The 27,032-nt window shown below is 37.2% G+C and overlaps 1 protein-coding gene across 1 annotated transcript; it reads right to left on the bottom strand.

The window, feature by feature from the left end:
- Positions 1–994: 994 nt before the first annotated feature.
- On the bottom strand, positions 995–21,011 carry LOC140759936 (uncharacterized). The gene is made up of 42 exons (XM_073096648.1): positions 20,854–21,011; positions 20,551–20,629; positions 18,779–18,856; positions 18,610–18,690; positions 18,038–18,114; positions 17,898–17,952; positions 17,737–17,785; positions 17,462–17,599; positions 16,216–16,297; positions 15,977–16,055; positions 15,832–15,875; positions 15,496–15,690; positions 14,459–14,534; positions 13,342–13,422; positions 13,165–13,245; positions 12,924–13,000; positions 12,761–12,815; positions 12,611–12,659; positions 12,278–12,415; positions 11,103–11,184; positions 10,923–11,001; positions 10,518–10,564; positions 10,070–10,284; positions 9,842–9,929; positions 9,534–9,653; positions 9,286–9,404; positions 9,130–9,202; positions 8,931–9,050; positions 7,948–8,016; positions 7,704–7,874; positions 7,569–7,616; positions 7,206–7,347; positions 6,103–6,200; positions 5,490–5,634; positions 5,320–5,405; positions 5,113–5,223; positions 4,419–4,493; positions 3,472–3,537; positions 3,100–3,288; positions 2,907–3,017; positions 1,912–1,992; positions 995–1,285 (listed from the first exon to the last, which is right to left on the bottom strand). The coding sequence occupies exons 1-42, from the start codon at positions 20,953–20,955 to the stop codon at positions 1,106–1,108; spliced, it is 4,131 nt and encodes a 1,376-aa protein (XP_072952749.1). The 5' UTR covers positions 20,956–21,011; the 3' UTR covers positions 995–1,105.
- Positions 21,012–27,032: the final 6,021 nt, after the last annotated feature.

Genomic DNA, 27,032 nt, shown 5'->3' with positions numbered 1-27,032 from the left:
AGATGATAATGACGGCGATCACCTCTCTCATCGGCAATGGTCGGAGGACGAACAAGATGACGGTTCTCAACTACATCAAGGCTCACTACGGCTCGGTCCCTCGTCCTCTTTTCTCCGTGCACCTAGAGTTGATGAGGGACACCGGCGAGGTACTCCTGGTCAAGAACAACTACTACCCCCGGGGCCACGAAGTGCCGCCTAGGCGCGGCCGCGGCCGCCCTCCCAATTCCGAGAGACCCCTCATAGACGCCGTCGCGAAGGTCACAACTGGCTTTCCTAAGCGGCGTGGTAGGCCCAAGAACACTCGCTTGGATCCCACGGAAGGGACGGCGGCGGCGACGACGACGACGCAGGTGGGAAAGAGAGGAAGGGGACGGCCAAGGAAGGTTAAGGATGCGCCGAAGAGGGGGCGGCGTACGAGGGGTCTTGATTTGTAGTGTTCGACGTATTGTCTCTGAAAGTGTTCGCTGTCTCTCTCTCTCTCTCTCTCTCTCGTATCACTTTTAGCGATCTGTATAGAAGAGGTCTTTTTAGCGTAGCAGGGAACTTTATGCTGCTTAGCTTGGTGTTCGACTTTTAATGTCTCTGAGAGGGTTTTCTTTCTCTTGATCTTTTCTGAGCGATTTATCTTTCCTGGAACAGCACGAGGTGAATTTGGTAATGCCTGGTAGTTGGCGACTTATGGGCATTATTTGACAAAGGATGTGGAAGTTTTTTTTTTTTTTTTTTTAAAGTTGGCGACTTATGGGCATCAAAGACAAAGTTCTATCTTTCATTCATTCATCTTGGAGAATTTTCTCGAGTTACTCTGTAACAAACTTATTTGCTTGTTTCTTTTAGCATCGCAATTCGCAATTGGTACGCTGAAGAAAGTAAACTTCTCTGATTTTATCACGAAGCTACACTACTGCTTTTTATTTGGACTCGCGGTAAATATTGCTACTTGTAACCTGCTATTCTCAAAAGCAAGTTTGAACCAACTAGACAAAGATGCTACTAACAAACTAAATAGCCAGGTTTCAAATAGATTAGACTTCAGAATCCAATGACAATCTCAGAGAATGTATGTTTTTAGAAGTGAAAGGCTTTTCCGCTGGTGCTACTCTCATGCCTTCCCAGCTGAACCGAAGAGGTGCATCTTCTCTGATATGACTGCTTTCATTGCCTCTTTTGCAGACGCCATCACATGAACCAGATCCTTGTGTGGCTTTTTAAGAGCTTCCAAGTAAGCATTCCTTACTTCTGTATTCACATTGAATTTCCTCACACCTAAGTCTATGCATTCCTGCTCAAAAAGATATGATATTAGTAGTACATCACGAAAAGTCACCATGAGTTCATTCTTAATTTTATTTCAAGTTTTCAACTATTTAGCCGAATCTAATTGATTGATCCACTCGTTATTTGCTTCTGACACACATGCACAACAGAAATAGGTTCATCTCCTTCCTGCTTACTTCAGTGGCTCATATTTTGTTAATTTCTATAGCCAGCAGCTAGCAGACCAATTTTAAGGACCTTTCATGGACTCACCAGTTACATTACTTTGCGACCAGCGCTAAGTAGTCGACAACCCAGGTGGAACACCTTTTATGTCTCACATAACCTAAATCCTGTAGGTTTTTGTCAATGCCACATCCTTTTTGGCACCTCTCCACAATGGGATAGCACAGCTATTTTGATTTAGCCATCATTACTATGAAATGGATCTATATCAGTGTTTGATGTGCACTTCAAGCACGGGGATAGGGTTCTTTGGGACATGATACTCACTCCTAACCAACTATGCTGTAGGAATGGAACTTCGAAAGAATATGCAGAGTTGCAAAATGAAGTATGCTCAAAAGTATCAAACCTCAATTCTAGAAAGTTCATGGGGGAAAATTAACTTTCTCCAGAAAAAAGCTGTACCTTGACAAGTTCCCTGGACAGGCCAGATGCCCCATGAAGGACCAAACTGACTCCCTTTTGTTCGGTTAATGCACCAAGGTCCTGAGAGGCAATTAGATTGATATCAACAATTTGAAGGAAATACATGTCATTGTTCACAATAAAATAAAAGGATTTTGAAATATACATGGAAACAGAAACGTGACGGGAAAGAGTCAATCAAGCCAGAACTCTAATACCATGAGAATAACTTTTGTCAATTTCAACCAAACCCGTTCCTTACAATTATTTACAGAATCATGGTGGACAGTATAAATATAATATCTATAAACAGGTTCCTCAACTATGATTGGTACCAAAATCTTATCCCATGGCATTTTGTTAGTCTTGCTCATTCTTCCTTTTCCTTACACAGGTCAAATCACGATCTATTTATTGTGGTATTTAAGTCACTGAGAGGCTAAAGATAAATTTTTGTTCATTACTAAGATTTGATTTTGCATCATTTGCAAAGGGTTAATTGTGCCTCACAACAAACGCAATCTCGAAATAAAAGTTACTTATATTTCCTTTTTAAGATGATTTATGCCTAGACTACTCTACAGAACTTCCTGAAGAGGTTGTTCTATCTGCCAACTGGACAGAAATTTGACATCTATTTCTAGAGCTTAACATCTTTCAGTCACATCATGAAGATCATGCCAATTCTTTTGGATTCTTCTCATCTTTGAGTTGTTCTATGGCCAACATCTATCTTGTTTAGAAAAGATTTCAACGATGATTATGGTTTTGTTTCTTACTAGTTCCATTTGGCTACCAAACTGAGGTTGTAATAAGTTACAAGCAGCAAGTGCTTTGGATGGGATCTCATAAAGAAAATTTCTCAAATTTTTTATCTGGAACATGCACACGCAATAAGCAAGAAGCCAGGAGGAGTTACTTTAGAAAATTGTGTAAATTTGGCAAGTCTTCATAAAAAAGTAAGTATACTAAAACTAGGACTGCTAGTATCTAACCTTTAACAAATCGAGCCTGAGATTGGGACCATTAGGTGGATATGCTCCATGCACGTTTCCAATGCAGACTGCTAGAGCATCAATTTTTGTCTCATCAATAAATTCTTGTGCCTGCACCATTACCAATAAACCTAGTAACTTAAATCTTCCTATGTATGACATACAAGAACCAGAAATTGCAGAGGAGATTTACTTGAGCTACATCAGTTAATTTAGCTTCATAATCTTCAACTGTTAAGTCATCTTCAGTGCCTGACAACCGTCCAAGTTCAGCTTCCACAAGCATCCCTTTTGTATGTGCCAAAGAAGAAATGTACTTTGTGTAGAGGATGTTTTCCTTTAAAGGAAGATGCGAACCATCTACCATGACTGAATCAAACTCCTGAAAGTATTAAAGACAGCAGCCCAGTTAGTTGAAGCAGAGACTTGGCAAGCTAAACAAGACCATGACAATAATGAAAAATATATCTACATAAAAAGTAGGGAGTACATTAGAAAAGCTGCATACTACTAGCTAGTTATTATAAAAATTCAGCAGTGCATCTGCATTAATACCATTACTTACCAATTCAATAGCTTCCATCAGTTCAGATTTTGAGGACCCATGATCATAGTGAACAGTAATCGGCACCTGCCATGTAGTTGTGGACATGAACCACTCAGATGAGTATAAAGAATCGAGGAAAAGAGGAAGTATGATCATCTCAACAGTTATAGGTATCAATGTCAAACAACACAATTCTACTCTAGAATGTAAGAAATGAGAAAAAATTTCACGGATGTTATGGATATTTCAATAATAAAGTAGTTTTTGTTATATTTAAAATGTTAAGCATAAGAAGCATCAGTTAAAGATTAAATCGTAATCTCATGCAGACAGTATACACAAGGAAAGCCAGGTGAACTGGAAATGGAAACTATAGGCTATCAAACTACTTATTTACCCTTAGTCTTAAATACATCAAGACTTTATCAGTTATCAACTCTAGATTGTGCTTCATGCTGCACTTTTGGTTTATTTTCACCTGTCAGAGCAATCAACTCCTATTTCAAAAGTAATATTCCCGTTCACGTTAACTAATTTCCATGTCTAAAAGAATTTCCAGTAAATAGTTGTTGTCCTGGGTTTCATGAGGCTAAACTGTGACTATACTCTACCTTCAAATAGGTTTACATATTTCACTCCTCTATTACCTAATTTTGATTTGACCAAGAAATTTCAAGAGGTTGTGAATTGTGATGGACAGATGGCCAGATGGCCAGTTATAAAAGTTTATTGATATTCTGTGGAGCTTTAGCAACTTTCAGATGTGCACTAGGCTCTAGCAGATATACACAAAAGAGTAGAATCTAATGTACTAGTCTGATGCATTCATTGAGAAGTGTATTCCTCCAAAGGTAAGATGATCTATAGAATGATAACTGTCATACCTCTATCAACATATGTAGGTTAAGTTATTCTAAAATTATGCAGGTGGTATTACAGAAAATATTTTAGCAATGTGCACTTACCCTGGCTTGCTCAGCAGCAGAAATGCAACAGGCAACCAAGGGAACTCCTCCCTGCTTCAAAGCAGCTGGATGAACCTGGAAGTCAGAACAATAGATTTAAATTTGAAAACCAAGAGATAGAATCATGATCCAGTTCCCCCTAACAGAAGCTTATGCTCTATAACAACAAATCAAATACATATTAATTACATTTAGTAAATTTCCTGAAAGAAGCGGCGTCAAGAAAGTCTGCACTTGCATGACATGGACTACAGTGATTAGCAGCACAAATATTATTATGAAGCACTAGGAAAATAATTTTTTCAAAGCATGCTAAGCTCTTAGAAGTTCACACTTGGCAGTTAGGAATACCATTAACTTTCTGCTTGCTCCACAATATTTAATCATGAGACAGATGGCATTTCTGATTATTCTTGACTCCTATGGTCGTTTTTACCAGGGAACCCTTTTGTCATTGTTATTCCATTAATAATTAACTTGCATTGAAAAATCTTAAACAGATCTCTAGAGTAAACATTATTGTATTTAATCACAAAAGAGCAACTTATAAAATCTTATAAGAATCAAAATATTATTGAAATATCAAGATGCTTGCACCAATGATATGCCTAAACGCGACTGGCCATTTTGTTAGAGAACAGTAACTTGGAAGCTTAAATGGTCACTGGATAATAGATAACCAACAGTCTCTCACCTGCAAGATAGCAGGACTATTTTCAGCCTCTGCAGCTGAAACAACCGCTTCAATTCCTTCCATATTATATATATTGAAGGCACCAATAGCATATCCCCCCTTCTCCGCATTCTTCATGATAACAAGTTGTAAGCGAAACGAAATGAAAGAAGAAAAGAAGGAAAAGAGAGAGAAAACAATCAAAACATTAAGTTAACAGAAACTCACTAGAAGAAGTTCTTTTGTAGTGCTTCTGCGAGTGGGAGCCCAATTTTTAACTACATTTGCCAGAGCACTACTATCACCAACATTACCTATCAAAGGAAAGAATAACAGTATAATACATTAGCAAACGGTTGGAGTGTAGTTTCTTCAAACAGAAATTGAGAGTTAATCACCTGGAAAGACGATGTATGGAATACCAGGGTGTTTACTTTCTGGACCAAGCTGCCACAAGGGTACACCAGCTAGTGCTTGTCCAATTACCTTGGCAGACCTAGCTTCTAAAGCTTTTGTAGCAAGATCTGATGAAGTAATTCCACCCTGTATATAGAACAATTAAATTATCCAAATTATCCAAGACTTCAGATATACTTGACAAACCCATGTTTGTGGCATGGGTTACTATAGCATGGCTACTGCTTGAGTCTGAGTTGCAGAGTTTTTCATGATTTTGAGGCTTACAAAATTAAGAAATAATGCATGATGTCTAGGTACTTATATTTGTGGACATATGAAAAATAGAACATAGGTGCATTATATTTGTAGAATTCCTAAAGTTATTGTGGAATTAGCAAGAGGTTCCAAACAACATGACAAGTAGACAAATTTATTAACAAGGTAATGTGTTGAATAAAGAAGCTTAGAAGTATATCTTAACAATTTACAAAAAAGAAGTGTTTGTGCTGATCATGTAACTATCCAACAGGTTGCTAAGAGATAAAGTTATAAATACCATGGCATGGTTATAAGCCTAACAAAGAAAGGAACTGTTTGCCATTAGCTGAGTACCTTGGCAAGGATATACCGAGGTCGGGCATCAATGCTTCTAACAATGTCGACTAGTGCAGAGCTGACTTTATAATTAATCTCCAAACTTTCTTCAGGGGCTGCTTAGGGGAAGAAAAAGGCTATATGAGATACTCAAGAAATCAGTCAAACATGATTATATCTGGAAATTGTATTTTAATCTATACATATTTAATTTCATATAATTCCTTGCAGCGAGGAAATTATAAAGCTATGAATGATGATCCCAGTATAATTTCTAGCACAAGTGAAGATTATATGATCGTAAGATGGATTCTTCATACTAGTAGCTATCCTAATTAGGGCAAACCAAAATATCATATGCACATTACCAATTTCTGAATAACTCTAAGTGTCCAATATTGGCATTTGCATTTCATCTGAAGTATCGAACTACTGCACTTTGATGAGGCTCTCAAAGATAGTCTATCTGGTCTAAAAGCTCCACAATGGAGTTTCTTTGCCTTGGAATGCCCTATCCCAACAAAACTAATTATAGTAATAATAATAATTATTATTATAACAATAATCAGCATTCTATCAGCCTCTCTAGTAATTTGAGAGAAGCCAATCCTCCTTGTCAACCTTAATTTTTCTATTTTGATTATTGATCATATAAGCCAGTCACTCGCTTTACTTCCCTTCTTGTGTGCCCCCTTTATTTGCCTTTACCATCTATTATTTGCACATTTTATTCATGACCTTACTCTCGATGAGCATATTGTATTTCCAGTTATTTAATTTTTGAAATGATGGAACCCACATGTCATTTATTGCCAACTGCCTAGATGGACTGAGAAAAGGGTCCATATATCCAACCCCAAAAGGTTGCAACTAAAGGTTTGCTTGTTTTTTCTATTGCATTGTTGCTGAACTACCTAACAAATTCTGCACATGCTGCGCCATGGAATTTTACGTAGTTTTAATTACTTCCTCTTCTTCAAGTATATAATGCTTCACCTAAAAATATCAACTTATAAAGTAGATGCAACTAAGATTCAATCTTCAGAATTTTTTTGACATTGTTAATCAGATTAGACAAAATGAAACCAAATTGATATAAGCAGGGAGGGATGAAAAATGACATTTTCCAGTAATAAGCTGCCTGCTGGTGATCAATAGGGTGTCTTTGCATGCTCTTATAGATGCATTTGCAATTTCAGTGACACGACTGATCTCTTCTTCTCTCTCTTTTGTTGACTTCATGGAGACTTTATCAACGGATACCTGCGATTAGATAAGAAAAGAGAGAGAGAGAGAGAGAGAGACATGATGGAGATTTCATGGAGATTTCAAACTACCTAGAAATCGAGAAGTATAGAGTACATTGATATTGAAAATAAACAAAATTCATATAAACAGAAGCTTTCTATCATCTCAAAGTCAAATAAAACTCATCTAATTTGTCCATTATTAGCCTCTTACTTACAATTAAAAGGGAAACTTGCCTCTATTTGTTTTAGGGTATGGCCAAATCGTGACTGAAGTTCTTCAACCTAAAGAGAAAAAAAAATCCGTATAAAACATGCATCATGAAGGATATGAAAATCAAAACAAAGAAGAAAAGAAATCAGAAGTCAGGCCTGCTTTGTAGTTTTGGGAACATAAGAGCCAACAACTATGAGGCCTCCACTTTTATCTCTTGTTATGCCAAGATCATTTGGGAGCATTGGGGGTTTAGGCTTGATCCCAATTCGAGCGCTTACAAAGCTTGCAGCTGTGCGGCATAAGAAACGTTTTCCTTTCCTCTCGGCCTATCAAGATAATCACTTCTAAGAAAAAGATGAAAGATTGAAATTAACTGAGGACATTATAAAGTTGTCATGCCTGGATCATTCCTGCAGCAAATACAGCCATGTCTCTCTCACTGGCAGCATTGACAATACACACTGAACCCTATTCACCATGCAATAAATTACACACATTAGTACACATTACGTCCTAAGACATTATTTTATATGTGTGAACAATCTTAGAGCTGATTCAATTCAAAAATAACTTATTATTCTCTTAACTGATTCATGAAATTGCAATGTGAGGCAAGCAGCCCATTGACTTAAGCCTAGAAAGTCATAGAAGATCGACAAGCCTTCTTTTAAGGGAAACTTTTTTATGTTTTCTGTAGAGTATGTACATTTTACAGAAACCAATGCACTAAATAGATATGAATGGAGAACAAGGTTCCATATAGCTGACCCTAAAAAGTTGAAACTTGTTACACTCATTTTCAATGTTATCACTTTGAATATATTCATCTGCTTGCTTTAGCAACTTTGGGACAATTTTAACCACATTATGGCTCAAGACGCGGTCATTAAAAAACCTTGACATTGAGTCAATTAAATCCAAATCTAAATACACATTCTGTATTGCCTTCTTGGTGGTGAAGTGTTCAGCATGGAGGAGTTAAGTGGGTCAAGCAGCTTTGGTAGTTAGATCGTCAAATTTTCCTACAATGGGAGTTCACACTTCGAATTTCCTTCACTGTGTATAACATAATCAAGATGAGAAATACTCAAGAGGAATGAAGAAAGGTAGTGGTGCATCCAGTGAAGGTGGCACTAACAAGTACAAAAGCCATGAGTTGCACACTCATTTTCCAGGATCACATCATTCTTTTATTCTTTCATTTCTTCCACTTGATGCTTGTATAGTATAGAAGAATTTCACATGTGAATACTTATGGGCAGAGGGAGAGAAAAAATGGAAGAGGATAACTTGGTTCTTTGCGCAAAACTTCACAAGGATATACTAATAAAATTTATACATTTAACATATTCTTATGCACATAAGATGATATTTTGAAATACCTTATTTAAGCCAGTGAGATACTTGCAAACAGAAGCAGGCCCTTCTTTACGCAAAACTTGTATAGAAATTGATGAAACACGGTTGGCTGGAATACGCCCTCTAGTTTTCTCTTCGACCCACTGAATATCCAGATACAGAACCATTTTTATCCTTCCTTATGACTTAATTTGCAAATGAAAATGGGCTATGTAATTATACCTCTCTGAGATTAGAAGAATTATAACCAAAGGAAGCATCCTTAGCAAACTCAGTCTCGCCAGCAGGAATTAATCTACGAGAGAGAGCAAGAGATCCAGCTTAAAGTTTCAGTGATCCATAAGATAAGTGAAATAACCAAACACATAAATACACCACCTGTCAGAGTCTGCGACATAATGGATATCATTGATAGTATAACGTCCCCCTTGAAGGAAGAACGGGCAAATGATCCATGCGTCCATCTCACCTAATATTGAGACAGCTGCATCAGGTTCCTGGAATCAGAGGATTAAGCTTAGGTCTAGAAGCAGTTTAAAGGTAAAAGAACACTGGATTGGAAAAACAAAAAAAGTATTACAGAACAAAAATGAAGATAACCTCAAGGGAAGCCAAAGAGACCTTACCTCTGGAAAATGCCCCCTAAGAGTTGAATCACCTCGCAAGACTATAGTATAACTAATACCAGTGACTGTCTTAGCTGCAGCTTCGACATTTCTACAGATATCTTTTGTCAGTAAGATGGCCTGCAAAATTCTCAGATCCACAATAACATTCTTGATAAGAAACTTAATAGCAGCTTGATTATTATCTTATACTACCTATCGCCTCTCAAGATATTAACTAAAGACATTAGATTAGAGAATCAAAAAGAAAATTTGACTCTTTACAAACTCTAAAAGCTCATTAATATTTACTCTTATGGATTCTCTACCTTGTCAGCAGTCAGTGATCGCGAATTGGTTAAAATGAAAAAGCAAGTAGGCCTTTTCTTAAACTGCTCAATAAGAGTCTCAGTGTTCCTGCAGTTGAAGATCATATCATGCAACCAATGAAAATGCTTCTTGGATGAAAAATCTTTTGATTGGCATGCCATCCCAGGATGCCTTAATCAAAATATAAGTATGTTAAGTAGTTTTCAGAAAATAAACATAGATTTTACCATTCTGTTAAGACTTCTATGTCATGAACAGTCTGAGTTCCAGTTGGATCATCATCTAGAACTACCAGAACCTTAGAACTATTCTGTGATTCCGGCAAATGAAGTTCTTCCATTGGATCTTCGGGCCATTCAGTAGGAAGAGAATTTAAGATTTCTTCTTTACTAAGAACAGGAAGTTTTCCTTCGACTTTGATGCCAGTTAGTATCTCATACACCTGCAGAACAGTAGGACAATTGCACTGGGTTAGTGTAGACATTAACACTTTAGTGAAGTATGATAGTAACCTTATAAAAGCCAGTATCAACTTGTTCGACCACAATTTCAGTATATGTTAAAATATTGGGAAGAATTTTAATTTTTAAAACTCTTTCAGCCATTGGTTTCTCCTTGAGATTATAAAGGAGTTAATCCCAAGGTAGAGAGAGAGAGAATGCTCTCACTTTTTACCTTCACAACAGCAGCATCATCATATCGACCCCATCCAGAAGCAGAACCTATTTGAATAACACATCATGAAGCTTGTTAAGATAATTCTGGTAAAGTTTAAAAAAACAAAAAAACAAAGCTATGCCAGTTATGGAGGAAATGACAATGATTTTATCCAAATCAATGGATAACAAAGTAGTTTGTAACGAAGTAGCAAAGTTCAATGGCACAGTGGAATATTAATTTAAACTTCACAACTCGAGGAGTCCACTTACAGCGTTGATGATCTGAAAGTAAATGATAGGAAATATGTGCTTTAATTGGAAGGAAAACAGAAACATGCACAGTGTGATATTCACTCAATCAAATTGACAAGCAAGCCTAGAAAAAGTAGAGAGGTTTAAGAATCTCTTGAATCAAAAGAACCTGAGAGGAATAACTGATGCGCAACACTTGAAACATTAACTGGGATCCTCAAGTTGGAGCTCTCAGAACACACAATACCCTGAAACCAAAAACTGCACGCATCAAACTATTTATGTTCACTATATTGACCGTCATGGCAAACAAAGCAGAACTATTGGAATCAACAAAACTTATCCATACAAGATCTTTGACAAAGATGTCCACTGCAGAATAGGGAGTATAATCACCGTCCAACATGTGTGGCACCCGATTTCCAAACATCCTGCAAAGAATATTAGTGTAGTAAGTGATTGCCTTAACATATTAACTACCTTATTGTAATGTGGAAATGAATCATTGGCTGAAGAGGCGCTTATAACAGCACGGGGTGGGCACGCCCACCAGTTTTCATAGTAAGGCGCCACTCAAGTATTAGTATTGTTTTGCTTAGCCTTCCGGCAACAACAACAACAACAATAATAATAACTTTCCTACTCATTCACAATCTTTTGTTGAAATAGAATACATTATGATCAGAAAATACATCCTGCAATAGAATATTGGTTCACTGATAACTGCTTTAAAAAAAATATTGCAAAGTAAGATCAAAGAATATATCCACCATTATAAATTATCTTTTCAGAGATCTGTGGGTTAAGATATGTCATACTGATCTTAAATTATCAATCATAGGAGCTGAGTACAATTGATCAGCCGGTGGTTATTAATTCTTCCATCATATTACTTTGTATCATCCATGCTGGAGAGCATCAACTTCTCGCAAACATTTAATACCCTGACAATTCTTAGAAAATTTGATATAGTATTCAGGCACATTTCCCTGAGAGTGATAGAAGATGCTTACAATGAAGTACTGCAAATTCTTCTTCTAAAGACATCTCAGCAAGTAGTTTAATCATATAAAAGTTGTGTATAACCCTATGACCTTGTTGACAAGAACATTGATCAACGAATCGAGGTACATAAAACTAGGAAAGGATCTTATTGAAAATATATCACATACATACCATCCAGCTCAGGAATTAAAAGCTTAAGCTTCCACAATCAAGTAAACAGCAATTTGATGGGAGATTAATCATCAAGAATTTACACTTACATTTCGAATACCCAACAGAATGTTTAAAGGTGTTTATTACGGTGCTCATTTACCCATATCTGGTGCAAAGGAACTGCTAGGATATTTAATATTTATACAGAATAAATAAAGATGCAGCCTTTAGACCAGAATTGACTAGTATTCAAACATAAAATACATATTTATCACTTGGGTTTCTGGAAATAAGCTTGTCTAATGGAATCAGGGTCATTGTCTACCAAGTAAAAAACCTATGACTGAAATAAATGCAGAGACGCACCATGAATATCCTCTGGCATCTTGAATGATTTCGAATAGAAGTCTGGTTCTTAAACTTAGTCGAGCCCCGAATGCCATTGCTTCAGCTGCGGAAGCTATATGAACCCCAGCAAGCAGCTGATTAACCATCTTTATGGAGCTGGTGAGAAAAGTACAGAATAAATGAAACTTATAACTGGAGTAGCTCGTGAGGAAACTAATTATTCTGTTACTAGAGAGAACTTCTAATTCCCTGTTGTTCATACACAATTGTGCAAGAAAACGTAGCTATGATTTGCGAATAGATCCAATATATATTCCATATGCTCATGAAAACTCAAAGTATCTCTCTTACCTTGCAGCTCCACATCCTCCTCTAATGACATAAAGCTTTTCGCTTAGTGCTGCAGTTTAAATAAACTGATCACCATCCACACATTATAATTTTTGTACAAATGGGGTGCTTGTAAGTTCTTTTCAATCTAGAGTGTTCTATAGTCATTACCAGAGAGAAGAGAACCAGTACATTGAAGAGCTTCCTCTGTGCCTGAAGTCATTATCTATAAGAAAATGAACAGTAGAAAGATTTCAGTTATACAATAGATGATGGTTAAGTTCCTTAACTATAAGTGCTCTTGAAGAAAAACACTAGGTCCGAATGTTCATACTGTAAGTGTTCCGTCTGCTGCCCTCTTGACACCACCAGATACAGGTGCATCTACTAATTTCAAATCCCTGTTTTCATCTGCAAGAAAGTAAGACAAAATCCAAATGATAACAATTCTTCATGAGCAGAGGGATTGTCTAAACTAAGCAATAATATCTTAAATACAGATTAGGCAGTCATAATCAGAACATATATAAGATAACGACCATAAGCAAATGATAGACGAAGAAAAAAAATCCTACCTTTTAATCTTTGCTCAAGTTGAGTAATATATCCAGGGGATACTGTAGAAGAAAGAACGATGGTTGCTCCAGCTGGAAGGGCTGCATGACAACAAAGAATATATGAAGATACGATTGATGTTCAGAGGCAGAAAGCTAAAGGATGTATATGTACAAGAGGCAAAACTTATATGCTACCTGACACTGAACCAGCATCTCCATATAAAACACTTTCAGCTTGAGCTTCAGTTGCAACCATGATAAAAAGAACTTCTACATCTGGAAGCAAGCTCATATTAATTACTTTTTCTTTTTCCTTTTTTATTTCCAATGCTAGAATAGAGCTATCATGAATGACATTCCATACAAATTGATATGACCTACCATGTGCCCACATGCATTAGCATGCAGCATAGCTCCTTGAAACATATTGCTGTTGTTGTAAAACTACTTTTTAGTTTTTACTTCAGTTTCCTACTAATAAGATATCAACAGGGCAATTTTGACAATGCAATCTGGTTGACCAAAATAGCATATAATAAATTCAGATTTCAGAGAATGCCGTTAATAAAAGATATATTTATTAATTATTGTATGAGACAAAAGCATCCTTTCAGAATTGAATGCATAATATGAATTATTCTAATTATATCAAACTTCAGAGAACGGGGTTAATAAAAGATAATTATATTTCTGAGGCAGCAGTTTCATTTGGAATTGAATAACAACATCACTTCTGGCATTAATATGCATTTATTTAATTGCAACACTATAACATGTTATTCCAAGGATTTTCTGCACAATTAAAAACAGAATATGAAAGAACTATATAGCTGAAAGTTTATGAATAAATATTTTTATGGTGACAAACCAATTTCAAGAGATGAAGGAATAATGTGAGATTCTTCCTACTTTGAAAATACACAAGAAAAAGTAGTTTGGGCTTCTTTTGACATGACAAAAGGCGTGCTCACATCAGTCACATATCCAGATTTTGACAACTGCCTTGCATAATGGGTTTCAAATTACTAAATCGTCAACCTTGGAGTTTAATAAAAGTTAGGAATTTAATGATGAAGTACACAATTGTCACAAACAGAAGGGTAGACTTCTTACCTTGGAAATAGGAATTCGCCTTCTATTATCAAGTAGGAAACTAATAACTACTCCATAGCATATGGACTCCAAAAAGGAGCTAGTTTAATAAATCCTTTCCCTCCCCCTCCCCCAATCAGTGTACAAATTGTATACATATTAGAAAGACAACACCAAGGAACTTTCTTTCCAATGTGAATATTTCTGTACTGTAGATTACCTTTGGAAACTTCTCCAGGGGACTCTCCAACCATGCCACCTAAATCAGAAAATCTCACCAGAGTTGGCTTATAAACCTACAACAGTAAAAACACAAAAGCAATTGCATAAAGAAGAAACTTTTGATAAAGGAAATAGAAGTAATAATATTAGAAAAATAAGTGATGCATAATTTCAGCTACAGAATAGAAACATCAAGATAAATATAAAGTTTGATTTGACAGGTAAACTAACAAGCTATAACTGTTTCAAAATATGCAAAGATAGCATTGCTAAGATTGTGAATGGAGAACTGAACTGAGACTTCTCCTGTTCCAACTCAGCAAAGGAGTTCATTTTCCAGCTGGATAAGAGTGTTATCTTATGGGAGAAAACAGTTCAATCAATGGAATCTCTAAGTAGACCAAACTGGTTGAATAAGAAATTAAACTATTTGTACCATTAATTTCTCAGTTTAGTAAAAGAAAACATGATTCTAGTATACCAAGTTGCCACTTGCCAGCTATTTTTTGCAAGTTATCGTCCAAATATATTGCTCTTTCAACATTGTATGCCAGAATATTTATCCAATGCAAACAAACTTAATGCAACCAACAGCCTAAGACTCTAGCATGTGAAATGATTGTTGAAACTTGAAAGTCCACCAATATAGCTCCTTCTCAATGCAGAGGAAAAAATGGACCTTCCAACGAGTTTGGAGTTTTATAAAAGCAGCACCAGGAGGCAGAATGGAGAACAACAGTTTGGTCAAAAGATAGAACAAATCACATAATTGAACACCTAAGTCAAAGTGAAATGATACTAAACCAAGTTCTCTTTGCCATATTTATTCTTCTAAATTCTTCTGAGTATGTACCCTGAGCATTTGATCTATCACAGATCAGAATCACAAGACCTAATTCAAAATGGTTCTAGAAATTATGCAACTGCATCTATATTTCCTTATAAAATCTTCAAGCAGATTAAACTTTTAACATACCATTCAGGCATAATAAATAAATAAATACATATATAAATAGATAGATAGATAGTTCTTACATCATAAGCAATGACAGAGAAGCCTGATCTTAGCAAATGGCTTGCCATTCCAAAGCCCATAGCACCAAGACCAATAAATCCAACTCTATTCACAACTTTCGATGTCATAGCAAGTTGATTGGCCAATTCATTAGGGTTGTAGGACTTTTGATTGGCAGCATCTCTTATATTAGCTCCAAATGTTTGTCCCCAAACCTGTGAATTGTAGTTGCAAGGAACACATAAAAGAACCAGGTAGTCAGGGACAGACCATTAACTAGTAGCCAGATATGTTCAGATGTATCACAAAGTGATAAACTTAAAATCCAAAACTGACTAAATTAACATCAATCATACCTTAAGTGGTGAGACAGAAACTGCACTTCCAACTGGTGAACTGACTGAAAGTAAATAATAAATGAAAATGAAGGTATTAACTTGCAAAAACCAACTTAATTAGAAGTCAGCCACTAAAAGAAATAATCCTTATTTTGTGCAGTACCTTGTATCAACTGCTGATATGCAATCGCGAGAAGTGGAAGAGGAAATTTGACTGCTTTAGCCATATCCAATACAAGTTTCTATGTCATTTGAAGGAAAAGAAGCATCAGACAACAAGCAGCATTAAAATTTCAAACAGGCTACTTACAGAAATATTACATGAGACACGAAAAGAGCTGTGTCAAAATAAAACATTACTTTTAAGAGTACATTATTGAACTGCATAATTTGTAACCTTACCGCATTTTCCACCAAGGCACTTAGAGAACTTAGTAGTGAGTAATCATCACTCATCATTTTGGGAACCATCTCCACAAAGATCCTGAACATGTGAAACTCCTTTAAGAAACTAAATTTGAAAAGGACTGCAATTTGACCATCAAAGTGCCAAAACTCAAACTGTCAAAGAAAGACATTGGAAGTTGTTTTCCTTTGTGAGACTAAATGCTTCACTTGACATGTGTTATTTGTTAACGGCTTCTTAAATTGAGCTAGGTATAGCCAGATGTCTTAGAGTACTATCACTAGAAGAACCCTTTCTCTAGATGAGATGTAAAAGTAATTCAATAAAAGATTTCCAAGATATTTCCATCCAACTCTAATTTTAAAAAGGAACTCCCAAGTCACCAGCATTCTGTGTAAAAGAAAGGAGCACGATGGTACTCACTCCTCACTAATAAGCTTTCATGAGCAAGGATAGAGATGTCTTAACACAAAATGAGCAGCACACCCATCAATTTTGTGGCAGAATTGTTCTACCAAGTGGTTCATACATATCAACCCTAATAACTCAATTTAGTGGCATTGTAAATTTGTGATAACATAGAAGAATATTGCCCAATAACTACACTAACTTCATTGAGCCAAAAGAGAGTTTGAATTTATACAGCATGGAAGCAACCTTAGCAATAAAAGACTTAATATGCCAATAATGTGTTCTCGTACTCTTTATAAATCTTAGCTAAAGAATGATTAATGTAGGAATTAAGCTATAACAATGAGACAAGTTGAATGAAAGCGCTTTGGAAAAAAAATGATTTGAGCTATAATTTCACTTTCAATCAAAAGTATTAGCAGGGTATCAATTGATTTTCCTTTCTTTGCTACTCACATGCTGTAGTTTAGTATGTTTTAAACTGCCAGAGAATTATACTGTAACCACAGGGCAAGAACACTGACATGGCAATGCCATACCACACAAGCAATGAAACCAGATATCTATTCATGAATGAAGCATATCTACCTACTTATACAATTATTATTCTAGACTGGAATAATCACATAGTTGTCATATTATAGGCATGTAAACATCGATGAATCAGAGATAGCATCGAGGGATAAATTTGTTGTATTCTATAAGGAATGCCAAATCTAAACATCCATACAATAAGTCAAATCTCAAAAGTGAGGAAATTTTACTGAAAAAAAGAAGATAAATAAGATATATGCCTCAAAAGAAACAGAAAATTAAGCCTAGTCCCAACACCTTGAGCTTCCAGCAGCATTTGAAATAATGTCATAGAGAATTGATGGATGAATTCCAGCTCGAACACCAAGGAACATTGCTTCTACTGAGGAAACGAGATGAATGCCTTCTAGCAGATCATTTACCAACTTAAATTTACTGCAAAATGGATTGGTCAGAAAAGTGACTGTACTATATTATAGTGCTCAGAAAGTTATGCTAAACAAACATTGCATGATTATACAACATAAGGTTATGCAATGTATATGTTCCTTACTACACGGAACAGAACACACCTGGCAGCGCCAATTTCACCTTCAAAGAAATGAAGTTTGTCGCCTAGAGCTGTTCATTGAACCAAGTGGTCAAAATTGCAAGTACAACAGAGGAAGAGCATATGCAGATCTTTCTTGCCAACAAGTTCGTTATGGACAATGATTGAAGAACTCAATCTTACCAGAGAGAAAAGGATGAGCCCTTTGCACAGCATTTTCTCTTCCAGATGCAATAACCTAAGAATGCGAAGAAAGGGAAACTATAAACAAAGGGGAAAAAAGGTTCAATGATATTATTTCTGTCAATTGCTCACAGCCTCACAATAGTTTTTTGTTTTAAAGCCTCAAGTCCTCCTTTAAAAATATATGCATCCACAAGAACAGGAGCCCCTTCCTTATCTGCAGAAACAGAAGAACTTTAGACCATCTTCTTCTTCTTTTTCCTAGTCCAGGCACTTTCTTGTCAAAAATGGTGTGACTAATAAAGTTCATACTGTGCATATAATACAACGAAGGAGAGACCAACAGCAGAGTAAAGAATCAAAATTTCAGATAACATCTTTTCTCATAACCCTAAAACAGAGGAACTTTTGATCTGACACTCATTTAAGGGAGAAACAATTTTCCCTCATATTCAACTTCGTAGCGTATCAAGTTAGTGAAGGAAAAGGAAAATAGCAGAAAGAAATAGAAACCTCATCTACTCAATTTAACTAGTGCATTGTTGTTGCCTACTCTTAAAATTTCATATATTTGAGCAGAGCTACTCCACATTATCACAAACCAAAAATGGACACAGGTAAATTTTGTCCTACCAACACAATCACAAAAAATCACCAAAAAAATCTTTGTTTTAATTTACTAATGTAGCAGCATATGAGATGAGTTATGCACCTGAAAGATTCTTCTCTAACTTCTGAATGTGACTTGGTAATAATGCTGAACGAAGGATAATGACAGCATCCTTATGCAAACCTAAATAAGAAGTTAGAAAGACTGATAAATTACCAAATAAATTGTTCCATAAATACAGATGAAATAAATCATGAAACATTAAAAGGACCTGTGACTATGCCATCCTTCCCGAGGAGTACATCAACAATGCCATCTGCATCATTCACTACAATGATAGCTGCAGCAGCTGAGCAAAGGAAAAACAAGTAGATGGTCAAAGAATAGGTTAATTGGGTGAGTCAATTAGCATCTTAAAAAAAATCATACTTGATAAAACTAATCACAACCAAATTATGCATTGAAAGAAAGGATCTGCTACTGAAAGATAAGATTAATGAAGGATCAACTGCATTCAGTTACCTTCTTTCACGAACTAAATTGAACCAAATATTATCTGCCAAACCATTTTATTAAGCTTTAGGTGTTATGAAAGCTTGTCCCTAATTGGGTTAGATAGTTTCTACCTTACTTAGATATAATCATCGCACGGGCCGGATCGGGCTTTTCAGGTTAACCGAGCTTAAGTATTTGTTCACGGCTCGACCCACCAATCACTCGGTCCGGGCTAGAATAGTCTAGTCCATTACCGCCCGTCGGCACGCGAGAGATTGGGCTAGTCGGTTGGGCCGAGCCGGCCCGACCCACCAATCATTCGGCCCAACTCATATTTTAGCTATTTTTAGAATTTTTTACTATTAGCTTATTTTAAAAAATATATATTTATGTTCCTTCATTTAAAAATTAATAATAATAAATTTTAAAAATTTAAAGGTGTGCTTAAAAAAATGTAAAACGGTGGGCAAGTTATTGTAGCAGAACAGGCAGGCTACTGTAGTAGAACAGACGGGCCTAGTTGCGAGCCAAACAGGTGAGCTTCCAAGTCGGGTCGAGTGGGCAAAGGGCTAGCCCATGCCGCCTGTGGGTAGTTCGGGCTCGAGCCGGGCTGAGCCTAAACCAGATCCTGGCTGGACTTAGCCCAGTCCAAACCAGGCCAGGCACGGGCAGATTGGGCTATTTGATCAAGTCTAGCCTTACTTTTAGCTTCAAAGTGCAGTTTATCTTATTAATACTCTAAGATGTATCTTATAGCACATTGTACATGATGATTTATAGCTAGCACATAAGAGAACAATCCTATAGGTTTGGCAGATCCAAGACTACAACTGAGGAAACATTCCCCTTTCACAAAATCTCCCTCTAAATTTCATTTGACTGATCTAGAGCTTTACATGTATACTACTAACAAGAACAAAACTAAGTCCCAGTTTATTAGGCCTGCTAGCTTGATGAACCAATTAAACCATGTAGCAGGTTTAAACTCAGAGAACTAATGGAGCAACACTATCGCCAGGAGTAAATAAATTATCACACTGCAAAGGGAGATTCGGTAGGGATAACCCGGCATTCATACTCCTAATTAAGGCCTAATAAACTCGACAATTTTTGTTAGAATATCAAATATGAAAATTATTGTTCTCTAATAGCTTAAACTTTTAGAGTAGTTCATAAGTTAACATGTATCAATGACATGCAGCTTAGAAGAGAAAAGGAACATCATAATATGAAATATAAAAATCAATATTCTTTAATAACCTAAGCTGTTATTAAGCTTTTAAAATAGTCAGTGAGCTAATAATCTATGATATATTCCTCCCCTCGTAAGCTGTAATCGGTGATCCTAATGCACCCAAAGCTAACCAGAAAATGTGAATCGACAGAGAATATGAAAGAGATCCTTCAAGTTCGAGCAATGTATGACAGAATGTCTCAAAGAGTTCAAACAATGTAGCAAGGATTAAGGAACCTCCAGATTCGTAGAGCTAGCATTAAAGTATCGTTAAGACTAGTAAAACAAAGCAGAGCTGAGTGCTGAGTGCTGACCTCTTGCAGCCTCCACGGGGCTTCCACATTTAACGCCGCCCAAATCCAACAACCCATTCATCACCTCTGACCCATCCACCTGCATCGGATCGCGAAAACAACTCATGTTAAGCACGACCTACAAGATTGCGACTCTTCAGATGGTCACAGAGCAAGAATCCACAAATCCGGGAAGCGATCAAGCAAGATTCGAACACCACTACGACATTCTAATCCCTCAGATCGCTAGATCGCGGTAGTTTTCATGAATACTAGAGAATCGAGAAATTGATTATAGGAGCGCAAAAGGGGAGAGAAGAGGACCTCGTAGCCTTGAACGCGATATCCCGATTTGATGAGGGAGGAGGCGAGCTCTAAGCTTAGCTCGTCGAGCCCCACGAATCCCACCACCATCGAAGACGCCATTCGCAGCGATCTAAGCGGAGGCACGGAGTAGTAGGAGTATAGCAAGAGCGAGAGCAATTGGCATTTATCCTTGCGGGGGAGGGGCTTTGCTGCGATTCGATTGATATGACGTCATCCAATCAGTGGGCCCAAGGCGGCCCACGTGTGGCAGCGAGAAGGATAGTGTAATATAATGTAATTAAAAAAATGGCATGCATGACTTTTTGCTGCAGTTTGGTAGGTACTTGGCAGCTGCTGAGTGGATTTGAGTCAATCACGTACACGGCTGTAATAGTTTTATGCTGTCGGTGTTGTTTGCGTATACAGCACAGCACATTGAGGACGTGAAACGTATCGGACTGAATTAAGGTAATGCTAACAACTGGGCAAGATTAGAGAGATAGTCCAAAAATCTCATGCAAGGAACCAAAAATTAATCATGTAATTAGAATCTCCTCTGCGTCATAAGTATATGCAAACCCAAAAGGTACTTTTGGTTTCATTGGATTCTATCTTTCCCTTGGTGTACATTTTTGAGGTGCTTTAACCCCGGATCCGGTCGGCCACGTCTGATACACGTGTTACGGAAAACGACACTCGTGCTTTTAGATAACGAGAGGATCTTGCACAAAGGGCTCATTTACTTACCCGCGCTTCTCATTCGCATCTTTTTTTTTCTTTTTTAAAGAGAAAATTCTTAGGTGAGGAATTTTTTTATTAATACCATTTAATATATAAAAGAAATACGGCAGCCAGGGGACAGCGTTACAACTTACAAGCATAAAGGGTTAAGCTTGGGGAATTGAGTCACATAGCCTATAAAGCTACAAACATGGCAGGCATAATGTTTTATTTTTTTTTCGAAATAGGAGCTAGATTGGCCTATCCCCGGATGGGGTCTAGGCATTAAAAGACCGGCAATTATAACAATCTAGGGGGATGAGTATGTCTGAACCCAACAAAACAGCTTGAGACGACGCAGTCTTACCCGTTTGGCCACCAAGTCGGCCGCGAAATAGCAGGCACAAGCACAAGACATGTTGAAGAAGTACAAGATCGACTAAGCACAGAGGGCACAAAATGCCTCCCATTTCCGAATCCAAACATCATTCAACGAAACAACAGGGAAGGCACAGAATACCCTTTGGTACTCTCTAACCATCACCGCCTCTCACTTTCATAGGCCAAAACCAACAAGAAAAGTATGAGAGGCCGTGCTCAAGCTCCCTGTAGGAAAGGAAGGGAGGAGCCAACATAAGGCATTAGCAAAGGGGGGAGGAGGACGACAATCGGCGATAGTGGTGCAAAGTGGGGGGACCTCCACAAACCGTAGCAGAGCATCTGCCGGTGCATCCAAGGTTGCTTCTCATTGGCTGTCATAGGAAACTCTTGCAACAAGAGCTGCAGGGGATCCGCTTTACGGCACGCGGTGCAATGGAATCCGCAGCCCCTTGGACTCTATCCACCGCGTGGTTCATTGGTTATCCAACCACTGTCTAATCACGGGATAATAATAGTGTTATGTTCCAAATCCACCTATTAATAGTATATTAACTGCGAGCAGTTTGGGCTACGCCTTTAGACAAAGCCCATAAGTCCTTGTTGGGCCGACCAACTCGGCATAAAACTCGATAATCAAAGCCTTGGCCCATCTCTTTTTGGACTTAGTATTTTATAATTCCGGGATGCAAAGTCCATTTGCAACCTTCTAGCTTGTGGATTAACGTGAACCATTACGTTGAACTTAAGCAAAGGCTAGTGTAACAATGCCATGGCCCAGCCAATCATTATACTGTACAACTCTGGAATGAAGAGATCGAGAAACCTTAGTTTCCCCAGTTTTAGATGTGGTCGATCCACTGGACGGCATAAATAGATGTGATCGATCCTCAGATTAAGACACGTTCCCTTATAATAATGTTATATTTCCTTATTAATTTCCTTGTTTGCTAGAGAAGGAAAAAAGAAGTAATTAGATAAAGTTGAGAGGAAGTCTCCTCGCGAAGACGATAGTTGTGGTGGTCCAAATGTATTGATTATAGTAACGGGAAGACCGAGGCACACTTGTTCACATATTCTTCGAAGATAATAGGTATTTTAAAGGCATTTAATTGTTAGAAAGTAGAGTTAAACGAATTGACTTTCTTCTCTCAATGAATAAAGTCAAAAAGAATAAGTGAAAGTACTTTTGATACGGAAAAAAATATTTTTTAATTTATTTTATGCAATAAAATTTTAAAAGTAGATACTCTACGCTACTCTTTTTTCTTTTCTTTTTTGGTACTTTCTAACCAAACACCCTTTAAACTAGAGAAGACTAATACGTAAGTGTTCAAATATAATGAAAACTCTTTTAAGCTAAGATAGGAGACATAATAGTTGTACGACAAAAGGATTTAATAGCCACTAATTATCTAATACGTGGACTTAAATGCATGCGTGCAAATTAAGCCTTAGCAAATCGGTTGGTGCTCAAGATGCATCGACCAGGTGAGCTTGGAGAAGCCACTTGCTCTCCCTCATGTCTAAAGCCTAACCAATAAGAGAGAGAGAGAGAGAGAGAGAATGCATGCATGGCTGGCAATAGACTCTTTCATGCATGTGTTCAAAACAAAGTGCATGCAGAGGAACAAGTGGGTACGTAGTGATCGAGGGAAGAGAATAATGGCATATCTGATAACTAATAAGATTGGTCCCTCAGCTGCTGCTACTAGAGATTGAAAATTAGTTACTTGCACGCGAGATCTATATATAATATATACACGTCTTCTTAATTCTGGGACCAAAGCTATAGCATTACAACTTGCATGCATACATGCACATAGTGGTCCTCTCAATACTCTCTCATCGATCTCAATACAGAGAGCGGTAGCTACCATTTGCTATTATTAACTTTTTTTTTCTTCTTCTTTTTAAATCTTACATAGCTTGATATCACTAATAAGTTCTCTAGATTATATATAAAAAAATATATAATAAAGTAAAATCATAGATAAAATAAAGTTTGAGGCACTTCTTCCCACGTCCTCCTCATCTTGAGGACAGACACGTCGAGGTGGTCCCAACTCTAAGGCGCACCAATCAAGAAGAAGCTCTAACCGAGTCAAAACTGTATAAATTTTATTATTAAAATAAAATTAAGAAGAAGAAAAAAAAAAAAAAAACCCCTCTGGTACCGTACCTTGTGGATAAAGGTGTATATATTAAGATCCAGATCTGGCCCCACGCGGCAGCAACTCATTCGCTTTCGATTCGCTGGATCCTGGCACGTGAAACATTCACCGGACAGCACCAGTCCCCGACACATGCGGATCCCGCCACCTGTCCACTTGCGCAAGCTCGGACCTGGTTTCCTTGGCTGGTTTTGGGGAGGGACAGGATCGTCTGCATCCTCCGGTGCATGGATTTAAGTCGGGAAACTCATCCAAAGATCCAGGTGCAGAAGTCCTTCATCCGCAGGGGGTTCCAGGTTCCTGCAACTGGGCTGCAAAGAGATCCGCTGTCTTTTCACGAGAACCCCCGTCGTAATCAGAAAGGAACGGGAAAGGAAAAGGACGGGCCCCTCTGATAAAATTAATAATTCGCCGGGGGGTCTGATGGGAAAAAAAAAAAAAGTAGGTACCGTGAGAGGGTTCGCAGATGTTATTAATGCGGGTCGGATTCAAATCATTTAAAATTGGTAGGTGGAGTTCGCCACTTGGCCAAATTGGCCTGCTCATTTCCTCAAACACTTGGCCGGCGAATAAATTTGCTCAGAGTGATGCTGGACCATTCAGAAACCGTGGGAATTGTTCGGATTTGGAAGTTCAACGAATGGATTGGCATTGAGAAATTTGCAGTCAGGTTCAATGCACGGAGAGTTTACCACGGATGATGAAGGGGGGTAGGTCAGATGGGTGGCATTTCTGGCCCACCTGACGATTTTCTAATAATTTGTAATAAATAAGCACTAATTGCCTCCTTAAATTAAAAATTATACTTTGTTTTAATATTAGAGTGCTATAATAAATTACATTATTTTTTTTTTTAAAAAAAAAGTTAGTTTAGACAGGAAAGGTTAACAGTTTTATATTAATTAAATTAAAAGGAAGGCAATTTGCAATTTACCTGTATCTATTTTGATTAGATATACTCCATCATAGTAATCTTATGTTTCGGTACTGCCATGAATTCAGAATTGAATTCAGTCCACTATATATGCTGTTGGAGTGCTGGGAAATGGGCCAGGTGACTACTATGATTAATTATACGGCAAATGACAAATTGTCCTTGTACTACAGTACTTGCCAAAATTCAATCTACCCTTAGACTTAACTTGTGTCATTTTTTGTGTGCCTCTCCTCTCCTTTCATTTAATTCATAACAATATATATTTTTAATCTCTTCTCTCTTTTCATATCTAATTTAAAATTTAAAACTTTTTTTTTAGTATCCATGTTCAAAAATATATAGAGGCACAAAGTGCCAACCATCTATAGATATAGAGGTACTTTAGGTTCCACTGAGCTTTTAACTCTATCTAGTCTAGGTTTCAAATCATTTGCGTCACCGAAAAGTTGTTTCAAATCAAACGCTACCGAGACCTGCTCCAAGTCGTTGTGTTGTCAAACTAACCGTACTACTGAGCTATCAACTGAATTGAACAAAATCACTAACCATCAAATAATTTTTCCACGATATTATTTGGCTTTTCGGTCATGAGCAGAATTATACCTTTTGTTTTTAGTGTTTTGCAATGGATGTTGGTTAAAAATGTTCCCGGAGCAAGTCGTGCATCCTTGGTTGCAGCCAATGGCAGTGGCGTCCTGTTGAAGGCCGGACCCATCTGGTCCTCCTAGCCTGTACTGGAACAGTGGCAAATATAGGAAAAGAATCATGTAGCTATAAAAGGCTTGTCACATGTCACATGTCACATGTCACATGGCCAATTGGATGATCCGCTCACCCGTCGCTCTCCTCTTACCGTGTTCTTATCCCCCGACAAAGGGATCGCCTTCGGAGCCTCCACTTGTGCCTCGCCATTCCTCGCCGAGGATTTGCCCACGATTACCCCGCACTAATTAATCTAATGGCCCCGCGGATTAAGATGTAGTCCTACTGTTAATGATACTGTTAATCTTAAACCTTTTTCCTTCGTTAAGGATTCCGTATAGATTAAGATCTCCACGGATGAGTAAGTGGTCCATGTTGATGCGTACTTGAAGGATTATAACACATGATAGTGAATTAAATGTAGTGGATTAGGACCTCATGGTGTTATATTATTTTTATCACAAGGTCCCACATGTGTGATGGCAGGTAATAGATAATTATTTAAATTAATTAATAATGTCTTAGATAGCTATTTTCTTCTTCTTCTTCTTCTTTCTTTACTAGCAATTTGATCTTATTTAAGAAATAATATATTTTTTTTAAAGAGAAAAACCCTAGGTGAAATTTGTCACTAATTCCAAAGTAAACTCATATTAAGATAAACGAGATCTAACCATTTCTCATGGATAAATACTTCAATTTAGTACTAATCACCTACAACTTAGCAAATAAAAAATATATTAACCTTTTATGATAAAAATAAAATATTATAAAACACCGTAGCCGCAAAGGGGTTAGCATTCTATAGCTATGCAACTCTTGCTTATCAAATCCTATAAGACACTAAGACGAAGTTATAATGAGTCACTAAGCGACTAAACTCAGATAGATACAGAAAGCCTCCGACAAAGAATATATCGAAATGTTTGTCTATAGCCAAAATCATCACAAAGTCTAAGAAGAAAGATCGAATAAAAGATATAAGCTAGGTTGCGGGAAATATGCTAGAGATCTTATAATTACTATTTTATAAAATGGAGCCAATATAGTATACATATTAAAAACGAGGTTGGAGCATGAGACCTTATAATTATCTTAGGCAACCTTTTGTTTTGATAGTTTTAGGTCGTATAATATTCTTCTTTTTAACAATTATTATAATAATAAAAAATTGATTCCAGGCCAAATGCTTGTTATAAGCTATTGTTCTTGGTTCCAAAGTCTCGATGGATTGGAAAATAGGGATAAAATGTCGTCGTGACATCGCACCACTTTGCCAACTTGGG

This window comes from Typha angustifolia, chromosome 5 (assembly GCF_048772165.1).
Source record: "Typha angustifolia cultivar Huaian chromosome 5, ASM4877216v1, whole genome shotgun sequence".
In the NCBI taxonomy this organism is placed as follows: Eukaryota; Viridiplantae; Streptophyta; class Magnoliopsida; order Poales; family Typhaceae; genus Typha; species Typha angustifolia.
The sequence above is the reverse complement of the archived record's forward strand: the minus strand, read 5'-3'. Positions and strand labels throughout refer to the sequence as shown.